This window comes from Pongo abelii, chromosome 7 (assembly GCF_028885655.2).
Source record: "Pongo abelii isolate AG06213 chromosome 7, NHGRI_mPonAbe1-v2.0_pri, whole genome shotgun sequence".
NCBI lineage: Eukaryota > Metazoa > Chordata > Mammalia > Primates > Hominidae > Pongo > Pongo abelii.
This window is the reverse complement of record NC_071992.2, coordinates 23,509,115-23,522,284: the sequence shown is the minus strand read 5'-3', so window position 1 is coordinate 23,522,284 and position 13,170 is coordinate 23,509,115. Positions and strand designations below refer to the sequence as shown.

The window sequence follows — 13,170 nt, the reverse complement described above, 5'->3', positions numbered from 1 at the left end:
TGTGTGTGGCTCATGGAGGCGGAGATTTTCTGGGCACCTCTCTGGATGGTGTGGGAGGAGCGGAGGCCACCCAGGGGAGAGCCTATGGTGTGGAGTGGGCAGAGGGCTGAATGTGGGGCCCCTGCATGCCAGGGTGGGGACCTGGGAATGTCCGAGGAGGCACAGGGGTCGGAAGAGCCTGTGACTAGGGAGCTGTGGGTGAGGAGCTTTGGGAGGTGTGGCTGGTGGCACCATGCAGAGGAGGTGGCCCCCTCCTCCCCTAGGCTCCCCTGCATCCCACTCCCTTCTTTTTTTCCTTTTTTCTTCTGTGTTCCCCGTCATGTACACTTCTTGCTATTCTGGCTTCTGTGTTTTTTAACCTCTCTCTTGCTATATTCTGTAGCTGTGAGACCTTTGTAGGTATCTGAAAAAGAGGTTCAGCAGAGGGAATCTGGCTGTGCTATGCCCTGTCCTGGCTTCTGGACTATTCCAGGGAAGGGGGTGGTCAGCGTGAGGAGGGTGAGGAGCAGGGACAGGAGTGACAGACGTGGGTTCTGACTTCTCTGCATCTACCCTCACCCCCATCCCAGGGAACGCCATCCAGGCCTTTGGCAATGGAACGGATGTGAACGTGTCCCCAAAAGGCCCCTTGTTCCAGGCCACCCAGGCCCCTCGGGCGGAGAAGACGCCTTCTTTGCCAGATGACCTCAGTGACAGCACCAGCCTGGGGACCAGTGTCATCACCACCTGCACGTCTGTCCAGGTGAGGGGGTGTGGCTGAGGCACGGGGGGAGCACCATGGCACCGGAAGTGGTGTGGGAAATGACTCAGCTGAGGCCAGGGAGGGAGGGTCCTCCCTTTCGATCAGGGACCCAAGAGGCAGGGAGGAGCTGCCAGGGGTCATTCTTCACCAGTTCCTTCATTTGGGCATTCATCTTGCAAGTGTTAAACCCATTTTACATCACAGTATTATACCTGCCCTGCAGGCTGTGGGGTCTGAAGAGCAGGCAGTGGGGCACAGCCTCGGCGCAGGTGCAGGGGGAACAAGTCCTGGCTGTGTGTGGGGCAGTGAGGCACCCGTCTGAGTGGGGCAGCAGGCTCGTAGGGTCAACAATGCACATCCACAGTGCCAGGATGCAGGCTTGAGCAGGGACCCAGCCTGGCAGGGGTTCAAGTCCCTCCTGGGCACCCATTGCAGAAGTGCATGTGCCTGTTCTGGTTATGGAAGCCCTCGCCTTCTCTTTCCGCCTCCTTCCCCTTCCCTTGTGGGCTCTCCTGCTCAGGAGCAGCTGACCTCCAAGTGCCCTCCTGGCGACTGGGTGGGGAGCGCTTCCATGTCCTGCTCCCTCCACTTCGCTCCCATCCTGATTGGAGCTGAGGTGCTTTTGTCACCCTTGGGCAGCTTCTAATAACACTGGGCGTGCTTGAGTGGCTGCGAGCAGGGGGCTCAGGGTCCTGCTCCGCAGACAATTGCTCAATTTCATGCTAGAGTGGCGGGCAGCTAAGCCAGTCGGGGCTGTGCCACCTGTCAGGTCCTCCAGACCCTACTAGCCTCCTGCATGCACTCTTCATCCTGAGCCTCTTGGACCGGCCCATCTGGGGAGAGGCTGACTTGGCAGGGTGCTGGCAACCTTCCCAGGACTCCCACTGTGGTTCCTTGTGGTCATAAAGTCCAAAGCCCTGGCTTTGGGACCCCCACCCATCCCCCTTCACCATCAGCCCTGATGATTCTGAGGCCCATTTAATTCTTTTTCTTCTGCAGTTTGCCAAGCCATCGGTTGCTTGGTTTCTTGTAGCCCCAGCCTGGTTTTCTGTGGTCTCACCATCGGGGGGCCTGCTTAAATCTTGGTTTGATCTCAGTGGAGATATGGGTGATCTGTATGTGAGATGATATATGCAAAAGTGCTTGGTCAATGGAAGAATGCTGCACAAATGTTAGGCGTTACAAATCCGGGGGCTGGGGAGGCTGCCTGGCAGGTGGCTGGAGGCCTACGGACTAAGTCAGTCTGGGCAGGACAGCTGAGAGAGCCTCCCAGGAGGAAAGGAGGAGAAATAGACCCTCCAAAGGGGTCCAGCCTCCACCACTCTCCAGGCTTCTTCTCAGAGAAATGGAAGAGGAAGGGCCTCTGATTCAGTTTTAATTACAATGTTTTTATTTATTTATTTATTTTTTTGAGACGGAGTCTCGCAGTCTCGCCCAGGCTGGAGTGCAGTGGCGCGATCTCGGCTCACTGCAAGCTCCGCCCCACAGGTTCACGCCATTCTCCTGCCTCAGCCTCCCGAGTAGCTGGGACTACAGGCACCCGCCAACATGCCCAGCTAATTTTTTTTATTTTTAGTAGAGACGGGGTTTCACTGCGTTAGCCAGGATGGTCTCAATCTCCTGACCTTGTGATCCTCCCACCTTGGCCTCCCGAAGTACTGGGATTACAGGTGTGAGCCCCCGTGCCCAGCACAATGTTTTTAATGAGCACCTGCTATCCCATGCTGGGAGCTGGAAGTGTCGAGTTAATAAACCCTTGCCCCTGCCTTGGCTTGCCTGGGGCTGGCGTGGGTGCCTCCCCTCCTTCCCAGCCCATATCTGCCCCCTGTCTCTCAGCTCCCCTAGCCTGGACCATCTCTGATTGAGTGGCTTTGTGATGGCCCTTGTGGGGCCCTAGGGTGTTAAGGGCACCCACAGCTATAGAAGGGAGTCCCTGAGTGATCGCAGGGACAGAGAACTGAGCCTGGATGGCAGGAAGGGTGGGGGGAGCCTGTACACCCTAGATACACCCTAGAGAGAAAGGTAAGGTTATTTTGCTGATCTCTGTCCTCCTCTGTCCTTCCTTCTTCCTTGGGGGAAGGCTTAGGGAACCCCAGAGATGGTAGCCAGTTGGGTCCCTACATGGGTATCTGTATGTCAGGACTTGAAGGACCCTCCAAGATCTTCCCAAACCCAAGCCACCAGAGGCCTGGTGATGACAGCAGTGTGTCCACAGCCCCACAGCCAGTTGGCAGTCGAGAAGGGCCAGGAACCCTACCTCCTGGCCACCTTCTGGTTCCTCCTCCTCCAAATCTGCTCCCCACAAAGGACTTTCCCACGGTGGAGTGGGGCTGTTCAGTGGGGCTGTGGGAGTCTTGGACGCCACCATAGTAGAGCCAGGAGCCCCCTCCCAGTTGGCCCTGTGGCCAGTGTCTTAGGTCCTACTCTCAGAAGTGTCTCCTTCAGGCTTTGGTCCCCTCTCTGGGCAGCCCTGCCTGGGGCTCTGTGGACCTTGGAGAGGCCTGATAGGGTCTGCAGAATGGTCTCTCCTGGGGCCTTCTGGCCCGGCCCATGTATATTAAATATATACCTTGTCTGAATTCCCTTGCGCTTCTCTCCATCCCACTGGGCTTCTAGAGCAGGGAACCTGAGTGTCAGGTCAGTCTTGGACACCTGCAGGATGGGTGAGCCAGCTGCTGGCCTGCACTTGGCCGTTCCTCTGAGTAAGACATCTCTCCTTGTCCTCTTCCACTCCTCTCCACCTGGTGCGTCCTACCCTGATGTCACCTCTTGGGAATGCCTTCTCCGATTCCGTCCACACCAGGTTGCCTTCCGCCTGCTCTGGGCTCCCGCTTTGCGTGTTCATGGCCTCATCATGATGTGTTCTCCTCTCCCCTGCTAAGCCAGGGCCCCCAGAGGTCAGAGTGGCATCTCACCCTCCTGTGTCACCCTGCGTAGCTGGGTGCATAGTGCCTGGCATGGAGCTGGTGCTCTGTTCAGGTGGAAGGAGAGACCCCGGTGTCCCCAGTTGATTTGATTCATTGAAACTCCCTGCTGTCCTAGAGGATGGGGTCCGTGTGTTTCAGTGCCTGCAGCTCTCTTCCTTCTCCTAGGTGCCCTCTGTGTGTGCAGGACTGGGCAGCTGCAGAGGTGAAGATGCTTTTCTATTGAAGACGTAGGAAGGTTTGTTAGAGACTCTTGGTCTTATTATGAGGCCTGGACCAGGGCAGTGCAGTGAGGGCTGGGGAGAGACGGGAGATGGTTGGTGCTTTCCTGGCCATGGGCTGCTGTTCTCCCCGACACTCCGTTGGGGCTGCTCTGGGCCCAGAATGCCAATTTGCAGGACCCCATCAGATCAGCTGGAGTCCCACCTTTCCCAGCACCAGGGAGCCCTACAACATACCATCTCCTTTACCTCCCCGTCTCCACCTGTCCACCTGTGATTTGGACTGCCAGTCACATCTTGGGAAAATTAAAAATGAGTTTTGAGAGATTGCCCCAAGGCCCCCTCACCGCATGCCTGCAGCCGACTCTGCAGCCCGTGGCCACCTCTCTCTCCTCCCTCCTCCTGCCTGCTCCTGGATGGGTCTCATACCCAGCACACAGGACTGTGGACCTCAGAGCATGGGACTGAGAGACCTGTCAGTGCATTCATTCATTGACTCAACAGAAATTCTTATTGCACGTCACTACATCCCAGGCACCGAGGCTAACAAGCCTCATGGGCCAGGACCGTGGTCCCGGTGCTGGAGGACTGACAGGATGAAGCTCAGATGGCTATGAGGGAGAAGGTGATTGGTGCACCTGCTGCGTGCGGGACTGGTAGAGGGTGATGGGGTACAGAGGACGGAGAGAGTGCATTGACTGGGAGTGGAGGTCAAGGACCCGTGGGCATAACAACGCCTGCTGCTAGGCCTGAAAAGAATCGGGAGAATGGGTGTGGGGTTGCAGTAGACGGGCTGCCCCACATGAATGAGCAGCGGAGCCGAGCGAGGCACAGAGTCAGGATAGCACAGAGCGCTGAGTGGGGGTCTGCTGTGCTGAGTGGGGGTCTACTATGCTGAGTGGGGGTCTGCTGTGCTGAGCGGGTGCCTACTATGCTGAGTGGGGGTCTGCTGTGCTGAGGGGGTTCTGCTATGCTGAGTGGGGGTCTGCTATGCTGAGGGGGTTCTACTATGCTGAGTGGGGGTCTGCTGTGCTGAGCGGGGGTCTGCTGTGCTGAGCAGGGGTCTGCTGTGCCTGGTTTTACAAATGAAGTGTTACACACTTCGCAACCACACCCTGTCTGCATTGTCTTCTGTCACAGGCAGCATTGGGTTGTTGTGATGGAGACAATGTGAGAGGTGTGAGTTACTGGGGATGGGCCAGGTCAGGGAGGAAGGCCAGGGGCACTGAGATTTAGGGACGGGGCCAGGGCCAGAAGCAGGGAGTGCAGGAGAGCCACGGCTGCAGCCAGCAGGACAACACTAGACTAGCGACTGGGCCAGACCAGCGAGGCTCTGGGACTGCCGGCCCGCGCTTTGTGGGTAGACAAGAGGTGGGAAGGAAGAGGAGGAAGACAATAATTTCCTTCTCACTTCCTGGGCAACAGAGCATCCCTGGGAGAAAGCTATGGAAGGATGAAGCATGCCTTTCCCACTGTCCTTCCTCTGTCTGTGTCCTTCCCCCAGTGCCATCTGCAAGGGCCAGTTCTTTGATGCTTCTGGTGGCACCCACAGCGCAGCCCTCGGGGGTCAGCTCTTCCCACAGTCCCTGTGCTGCCTCCATGGTGGAGGATTTGCTGTTAGCAGCCTTGTGTCCTGCCATCCTTGCAGCCTCGGCCTGTGCGCTTTCGGACTGGAGCCACAGATGCCTCTAGGGAATGAGAAGCTCTGGGTAGGGATGGAGTAAGCCCCAGGCTATTTCCCTAGACCCACAGGCAGCTTCTCTCCCCTCTGTGTATTCGTCTGCTGTGTAGGTGGTTGTATTAGTCTATTCTCACGCTGCTAATAAAGACATACCTGAGACTGGGTAATTCATAAAGGAAAGAGGTTTAGTGGACTCACAGTTCCACATGGCCGGGGAGGCCTCACAATCATGGCAGAAGATGAAGAGCAAAGGGACGTCTTACATGGTGACTGGCAAAGAGACAGCGTGTGCAGGGGAATTCCCATCTATAAAACCATCAGATCTCACGGGACTTACTCCCTACCACGAGAACAGCATGGAAGAGACCCACGCCCATGATTCAGTTATCTCCCACCGGTTCCCTCCCACGACACATGGGAATCCTAGGAGCTGCAGTTCAAGATGAGATTTGGGTGGGGACACAGCCAAACCATATCAGTGGTTATGTGCAAGTTTATTTCTCTATTAGAATACGAGCCCCTGGAGGGCAGGGAGGCACTGAATTTGAGACACTGGTGGTTTTGACATCAGAGGTGGTCTCTCTTTCTCTCTGCCCCTGCCCCCACTAGGTGCCACCTTCAGGAAAGGTCAGCTGCTGGGCAACACTCCCACTCCTACCTGTCGCCCCTGGCAGAGACCACAGCTTGGGGCAGATGTCCCTTGAGGCTGGCCCAGGGAGGTGTTTCACTATCCCCCGATAATCAGCATCAGATGAGAGGGTACAGTGGTTGTCCTCAGCCCCCTTGCCTTCCCCTTTATTCTCTACCCCGCCCTCTGTTGCCTCCTTCCTCTATTTCTTCCCTCTGTCTTCGGTTCCTCTCTCCCCTCCCCTCCTGCTCTCTTTCTCCCTCAGCTTCTTCCCCTTACCATGCCCTACCCTCCCCTCTCGTCTGTCCCCTCTCCTTCTCGTCTGTCCCCTCCCCCTCTCGTCTGTCCCCTCCCCCTCTCGTCTGTTCCCTCCCCCTCTCGTCGGTCCCCTCCCCTCTCGTCGGTCCCCTCCCCTCTCGTCGGTCCCCTCCCCCTCTCGTCGGTCCCCTCCCCCTCTCGTCGGTCCCCTCCCCCTCTCGTCGGTCCCCTCCCCCTCTCGTCGGTCCCCTCCCCTCTCGTCGGTCCCCTCCCCCTCTCGTCTGTCCCCTCCCCTCTCGTCTGTCCCCTCCCCCTCTCGTCTGTCCCCTCCCCCTCTCCTCTGTCCCCTCTCCCTCTCCTCTGTCCCCTCCCCCTCTCGTCTGTCCCCTCCCCTTTCCCTTTGTCCCCTCTCCCTCTCGTCTGTCCCCTCCCCCCTCGTCTGTCCCCTCCCCCTCTCGTCTGTCCCCTCCCCCTCTCGTCTGTCCCCTCCCCTTTCCCTTTGTCCCCTCTCCCTCTCGTCTGTCCCCTCCCCTCTCGTCTGTCCCCTCCCCCTCTCGTCTGTCCCCTCCCCCTCTTGTCTGTCCCCTCCCCTCTCCTCTGTCCCCTCCCCTTTCCCTTTGTCCCCTCTCCCTCTCGTCTGCCCCCTCCCCCTCTCGTCTGTCTCCTCCCCTCTCCTCTGTCCCCTCCACTTTCCCTTTGTCCCCTCTCCCTCTCGTCTGTCCCCTCCCCCTCTCGTCTGTCCCCTCCCCCTCTCGTCTGTCCCCTCCCCTCTCCTCTGTCCCTTACCCCTCTCGTCTGTCCCCTCCCCCTCTTGTCTGTCCCCTCCCCCTCTCCTGTCCCCTCCCCCTCTCGTCTGTCCCCTCCCCCTCTCCTGTCCCCTCCTCCTTCTCTCCCCTCCCCTCTCCTCTGTCCCTTCCCCTTTCCTCTGGCCCCTCCCCTCTCCTGTGTCCCCTCCCCTCTCGTCTGTCCCTTCCCCTCCCCTCTGTCCCCTCCGCCCTCCTCTGTCCCCTCCCCTCTCTGTTCTCTCCCCCGTCCTCTGTCCCCTCCCCTCTCCTGTGTCCCCTCCCCCATCCTCTGTCCCCTTACCCTCTGTCCCCTCCCCCTCCTCTTTCCTCTGTCCCCTCCCCCTCCTCTGTCCCCTCCCCCTCCTCTTTCCTCTGTCCCTTCCCCTCTCCCTCTGTCCCCTCCACCTTCTCTGCTCTCCCCCTCCTCTCTCCCCTCCCCCTCCTCTGTCGCTTCCCCTCTCCTCTGTCCCTTTGCCTCTCCCTCTGTCCCCTCTCTCTTCTCTCTGCTCCCCTCTCCTTTGTCCCTTCCCCTCTCCCTCTGTCCCCTCCCCTCTACTGTGTCCCCTCTCCTCTCCCTCTGTCCCCTCCGCCTCTCCCTCTTTCCTGTTTCCCTTTCTCTGCTTCTCCCTTCACCTGGTTTCCTCTCTTCCTTCCACCCCTTTCTTCACTCTCCTCTCCTCTGTCATTTTTCCTGTGTAATACTTGCCAGCGTCCCCTCCCCTCTAACCTATTTAAGAGGAATTTGTCAAGTTCTGCTCACTCCGAGGAGCAAAATCCAGTTGCAGGCCCCCTTCACTCTCTGGAGCGTCAGCCTTTAGGTCCTCTCTCTCCACACCTGGCCAAGCCCCCAGGCCAGGGAAAATGCGCTTGGTGGGTGCTGGGTGCCGGGTGCTTTGCCAGCTGCTCTGCATGGGCTGACCTTGGGTGTAACCCTGCAGAGTGTCTAGGTCCGGGGCTCCCCTGAGAGCAGCACCCACAGCCACAGCACATTGTGCAGGCCCCACCCTGGAGCCCTTCTTGTCGGTTGTTTTCTCAAGCCTTATTTTGTTAAGCGGTAGACTGTTATCCAAATAATTTTATGCGTACCTCCAATATACAAATAAGCTAAGACTCCAATATACAAAACAGCTAAGACTCCAATATACAAAACAAATAAAAACTGAGCTGTTTTGGTGGACGGGGGTGAGGATCTCGAGTGCAAGGGGCTTCTGCCTCTGTGATGCCGCGTGGGATCCACTGGTTTAGTGAGGAAAGGGGAGGGGACAGAGGAGAGGGGAGAGGACAGAGGGAGAGGGAGAGGGGAGGGGAGAAAGAAGGGGAGGGGACAGAGGGAGGGGGAGGGGACAGGAAAGGAGGAGGGGACAGAGGAGAGGGGAGAGGAGAGAGGGGGGAGGGGACACAGGAGATGGAGAGGGGACGAAGGAGAGGGCTCCCAATGGTTTAGCGAGCTCTGTGGGGGGTAGGGACGTAGGGATAAGACAGGGACTCCCAGAAAGGGTGGGGACTGGCCTGCCACACCTGAAACAATGAGAGTAGGAAGTGACGCTAGGCGTCTGTAGGTGTCAGGCCACAGGCACAGACTCCAACAAGCCATAGGATGTCACAAGTGGGGACTGAGGTGACTGAGCAAGGATTGGCCAAGGGACTCGGGAGGGCAGATGTGTGGCCATGATGACAGCACAGCCTCTGAGGGGGTGGGCGTGTTCCTTTTCCCCAACACCCTTACCCGTGGCCTCACACAGTCTTAGCTGGAGCAGCACCAAGTCCTGGGGAGTGGAGTCCAGGCCTTGGGTCTGGAAGGGTTGTCGAGCACATGCCCTTCTGCAGAGGGCAACAGCTGGGGAGTTGGCTGGGCATCACCTTGGCACCTGGGGACACTCCTGGTTCCATTCTCACTGTACTAATCATCACCATGGTCCTATCTCCACCATTGGCAGTGACTCTACTCTTGGCCAGGGTCTCCATGTGACATCTGGGGTCTTGTTTAGCTGACCAGATGCCCTGGGTGGTAGATTGCCTGTGATGTCCAAGGGGTTGTTGATACTGCTGGCCAAGAGCAGTGATTGCGGCATAATTTCTTGGGCTTCCCAGTTGCTTTTGGTGGCCAGAGCTTCCCTGGAAGTGCCCTGGGAGCAAGCCATTTGAATCCTGGATGGAAGCGCTGCATCCCCAGCTGGTGCCCATGGATCTCCATTACAGTGATGATAACAGAGAGCTGTTCATCATGTGCGCTCTCTGGCCCTGCATCCAGGTGGCCACACCAGGATAGAGAATCTTGGAATCATCACCAAGCCAGCCTTTCTCGTCCCTCACCTTGTCCACAGTGCTCCCAGGTGTGCACATCCGTGTAGGACAGAAATAGGCTGGTGCAGTTGCCAGATATCCACCTAATGGACCAGTGGCAGACATCACTAATCAATCATGCCTCTCTTCCCCTCAAGCCCAGATGAACGCTCATCATCTTTTTATATAGAGCCCTCCATCAGCCATGGAAAATTAACAGGAGTTGGCCCTTGGAGGCCATTTCTGATCTGTGGCATTCATTCATTCATTCATGGATGCAGGCATCTAGTGAAACATTTGTTGAGTTGTTGTTATGAACTAGACACTTCTCAGTGTAAGGAAAAGAAGACATGGTCCCTGCCCAAGAGTTGCTCTGAGTATGTGGACAGACATGCAAATGACTGATGACTATATAATGCCGCTAGTTGGGAGCAGAGTTAGAACTCTGTTCTCCAGGAGCCAGAGGAGTCGGGTCCTAATTGCTGAGGGTGTCAGAGAAGGACAGGAGCATTTTGTGCTGGGTGGAATTGAGCCACCCCTCTTCACTGTGTGCGCTGGCTGTGCTTAGTGGAGCCAACAGTGCATGGCGGGGCCTCATCTAAGTCTCTGGATAAAGCCCAGCCGGGAACAGCCTGGTGACTTGTCCTGACTGGCGCCTTCTCTCTTGCAGGAACAGGGGCTGAAGGCCAACAACTCCAAAGAGTTAAGCATGTGCTTCACAGAGGTGAGTTGGGGGCAGAGTGGGGATGGGTGCAGGAGACTGGGCTGGGAGGGGCGGCATTTCCCTGGCAAGCCTCAGATCCAGCGCCCTCAAATCTCATCGCATGGGCTGGGCCAGCTGAGCTTCTGGACCAGGGTGGGCACTTACTCTGCTGGGGTGGGGTGGGGGAGTGTGAAGGCTGCATCCAGGGCCCCTGGCTCTCTCCTTGGGGAGAGACAAATGACTGCTCTGAGCAGAGGCCCTCCCATACCTTCCTTACTCTCTAAGACGATTGTGTCGACTACCTGCTCGGCACTGTTGCTGTGATATTTAGGAGGCACAGAAGTGGAAACAGACACAGTTCTTTCCTTGAAGAAATCCCCAGCATAAGAATATATATATCTCTCTCTCATACGTGTATATATATATATCTCATATGTATATATATCTCATATGTGTATGTATATGTATATCTCATATATATATATATGACTTATAGACCCAAGATAGTAACTTAGATGAGAAGAAAAGGCAGTGTGAGACCTCACAGAAGAAAGAGAAACTCAGACAAAGATGTTCAGGGAGGGCTTCGTGGAGGAGGGGGGATTTGAAGAAATTGAGAAACAGGGAGAATGTGGGCTCCCTCGTCTCCCCTCCCCTCCCCTTCCCTTCCTCTCTCCTTCCCTTCCCCTTCCTCTCTCCTTCCCTTCCCCTTCCTCTCTCCTTCCCTTCCCCTTCCTCTCTCCTTCCCTTCCCCTTCCTCTCTCCTTCCCCTCCCCTTCCTCTCTCCTTCCCCTCCCCTTCCTCTGCCCTTCCCCTTCCTCTCTCCTTCCCCTCCCCTTCCTCTCTCCTTCCTCTCTCCTTCCCCTCTCCTTCCTCTCTCCTCTCCTTCTTCTTCTCTCCTCCTTCTCCTTCAGCTCTTTATACCATCTGCCTCCTCACTGGGATGCAGGTCCTCAGCCCTGATGCAGGGAGGAGTAGCCTGTTTTCCTGGTGACCACTGCCCTCCTCTTTGAACCCCAGGGCTTGCAACCAGAAGGGACAGAGCATTCCCTTTTACTCCTGCCTGGACCAGCTCCAGGAGAGTCAGCACTCCCTTCAGAGTGCAAAGGAGGGTCCCTGTGGGTGGAAGAGAGGACAGGGGCTTGAGGTGTCCAGTTCCTGAGTCCATTTGTCTGCCCGGTCCCAGGCCTCCTGACTGTTTGCTTTGTTTTCATTCTCTTTGTTCCTGATTCTCCTGCTGTGGACTCAGCTCACGACAAATATCATCCCAGGGAGTAACAAGGTGATCAAACCTAACTCAGGCCCCAGCAGAGCCAGACCATCGGCTGCCTTGACCGTGCTGTCTGTCCTGATGCTGAAACTGGCCTTGTAGGCTGTGGGAACCGAGTCAGAAGATTTTTGAAAGCTACGCAGACAAGAACAGCCACCTGACGAAATGGAAACCCACACAGACACACACACACCTTGCAAAAAAAAATTGTTTTTCCCACCTTGTCTCTGAACCTGTCTCCTCCCAGGTTTCTTCTCTGGAGAAGTTTTTGTAAACCAAACAGACAAGCAGGCAGGCAGCCTGAGAGCTGGCCCAGGGGTCCCCTGGCAAGGGAAACTCTGGTGCCGAGGAGGGCACGAGGCTCTAGAAATGCCCTTCACTTTCTCCTGGTGTTTTTCTCTCTGGACCCTTCTGAAGCAGAGACCGGACAAGAGCCTGCAGCGGAAGGGACTCTGGGCTGTGCCTGAGGCTGGCTGGGGGCAGGACAACACAGCTGCTTCCCCAGGCTGCCCACTCTGGGGACCTGCTGGGGGCTGGCAGAGGGCATCGGTCAGCGGGGCAGCGGGGCTGGCCATGGGGGTCCACCTTCAGCCCTTTGGCTTCAAAGATGGAAATGGTTTTGCCCTCCCTCTCTGCACTTGGGTGGGGCTGGTGGGTCTGCAGCTGGTGTGAGAACTTCCCCACGGATGGCGGTGGAGGGGGTTAGCACTGCGCTGGGCTCCCCATGACTATAGCACAGAGTGGTGGGGCTGGGGGCCAGCTCCAGGAGGGCTTGAGAGCTCAGCCTGCCTGGGAGAGCCCCTTGTGGCCGAGGCAGCAAAACTCGGGCACCAGCTTCTTTCTTGGTGGCAGAAATTTTGAAGTCAGAGAGAAATGGTCCTTTGTTGGCTTTTTTGATTTCTTGTGGGTCCTTTGGCAGGTCTCCCTTTGAGGAGAGGGAGAGGAGAGACCACAGCTGGGTGTGTATCTGCAGCACTGTGGTCCCTCAAGCTCTCCTGCTGTCTTCTCCCTCCTCCTCCTTTTCACTTTCTCTTTCCTAATTTCCTAGACATACGTCAACTGTATGTACATACCGGGGCTCCTCTCCCAACATATATGTATATACACATCCATATACATATATTGTGTGGTTTCCCCTTTCTTTCCTTTTTTTAAGCAACAAAACTATGGAAATAATACCCCAACAGATGAGCGAAAATGTATTATTGTAAAGTTTATTTTTTTTAATACTGTTGTCTATAATGGGGAAAAAGGACATTGGCCCCGCAGTGCCCTGCTCCAGTCAGCCTGGCTGGGCTCTGGCGGGGGCTCCTAATCCGCATCCACGCTTAACCAAGGCTCCAATAAACGTGCTAGGAAGCAAGCCACCTCTGCCTCGGTCCTGTGGGGTTTTGCCCCCATTTTGTTCTTGGTCCAGTGTTACCTGCGTAAGTGGAGCTCCCAGTGGGCTGGGGAAATGTGTGTCTGTGTGTGTGCCTGTGTGCATGTGTGTGCATCCATGTGTCTCACCCGTGTGTCCACATTGTGTGTAGATGGAGCTCTGTTAGGAGCTGGTTTGACACTGGGGACGGGATCTGAGGGTCCCCGCTGTGCTGAGCCTGGTGGGCTGTTCTGTTCCCTCCTTGCTCACTTCTCCAGTTGGCACAAATGCCTGTGGCTCCCAGACTGGAAGAGA

The 13,170-nt window shown here is 56.6% G+C and overlaps 1 protein-coding gene across 3 annotated transcripts in view; it reads left to right on the top strand.

Annotated features, from left to right (window-relative positions):
- The window catches only part of GFRA2 (GDNF family receptor alpha 2), a 122,655-nt gene extending 109,797 nt beyond the window's left edge, over window positions 1-12,858 (top strand). For all 3 annotated transcript variants that reach the window (XM_054560831.2, XM_024250503.3, NM_001131461.1), the window contains 3 exon segments: window positions 570-742; window positions 10,193-10,246; window positions 11,475-12,858. In XM_054560831.2, the coding sequence (XP_054416806.2) occupies window positions 570-742; window positions 10,193-10,246; window positions 11,475-11,597 (350 nt within the window). In that variant the 3' untranslated portion in view covers window positions 11,598-12,858.
- Window positions 12,859-13,170: the final 312 nt, after the last annotated feature.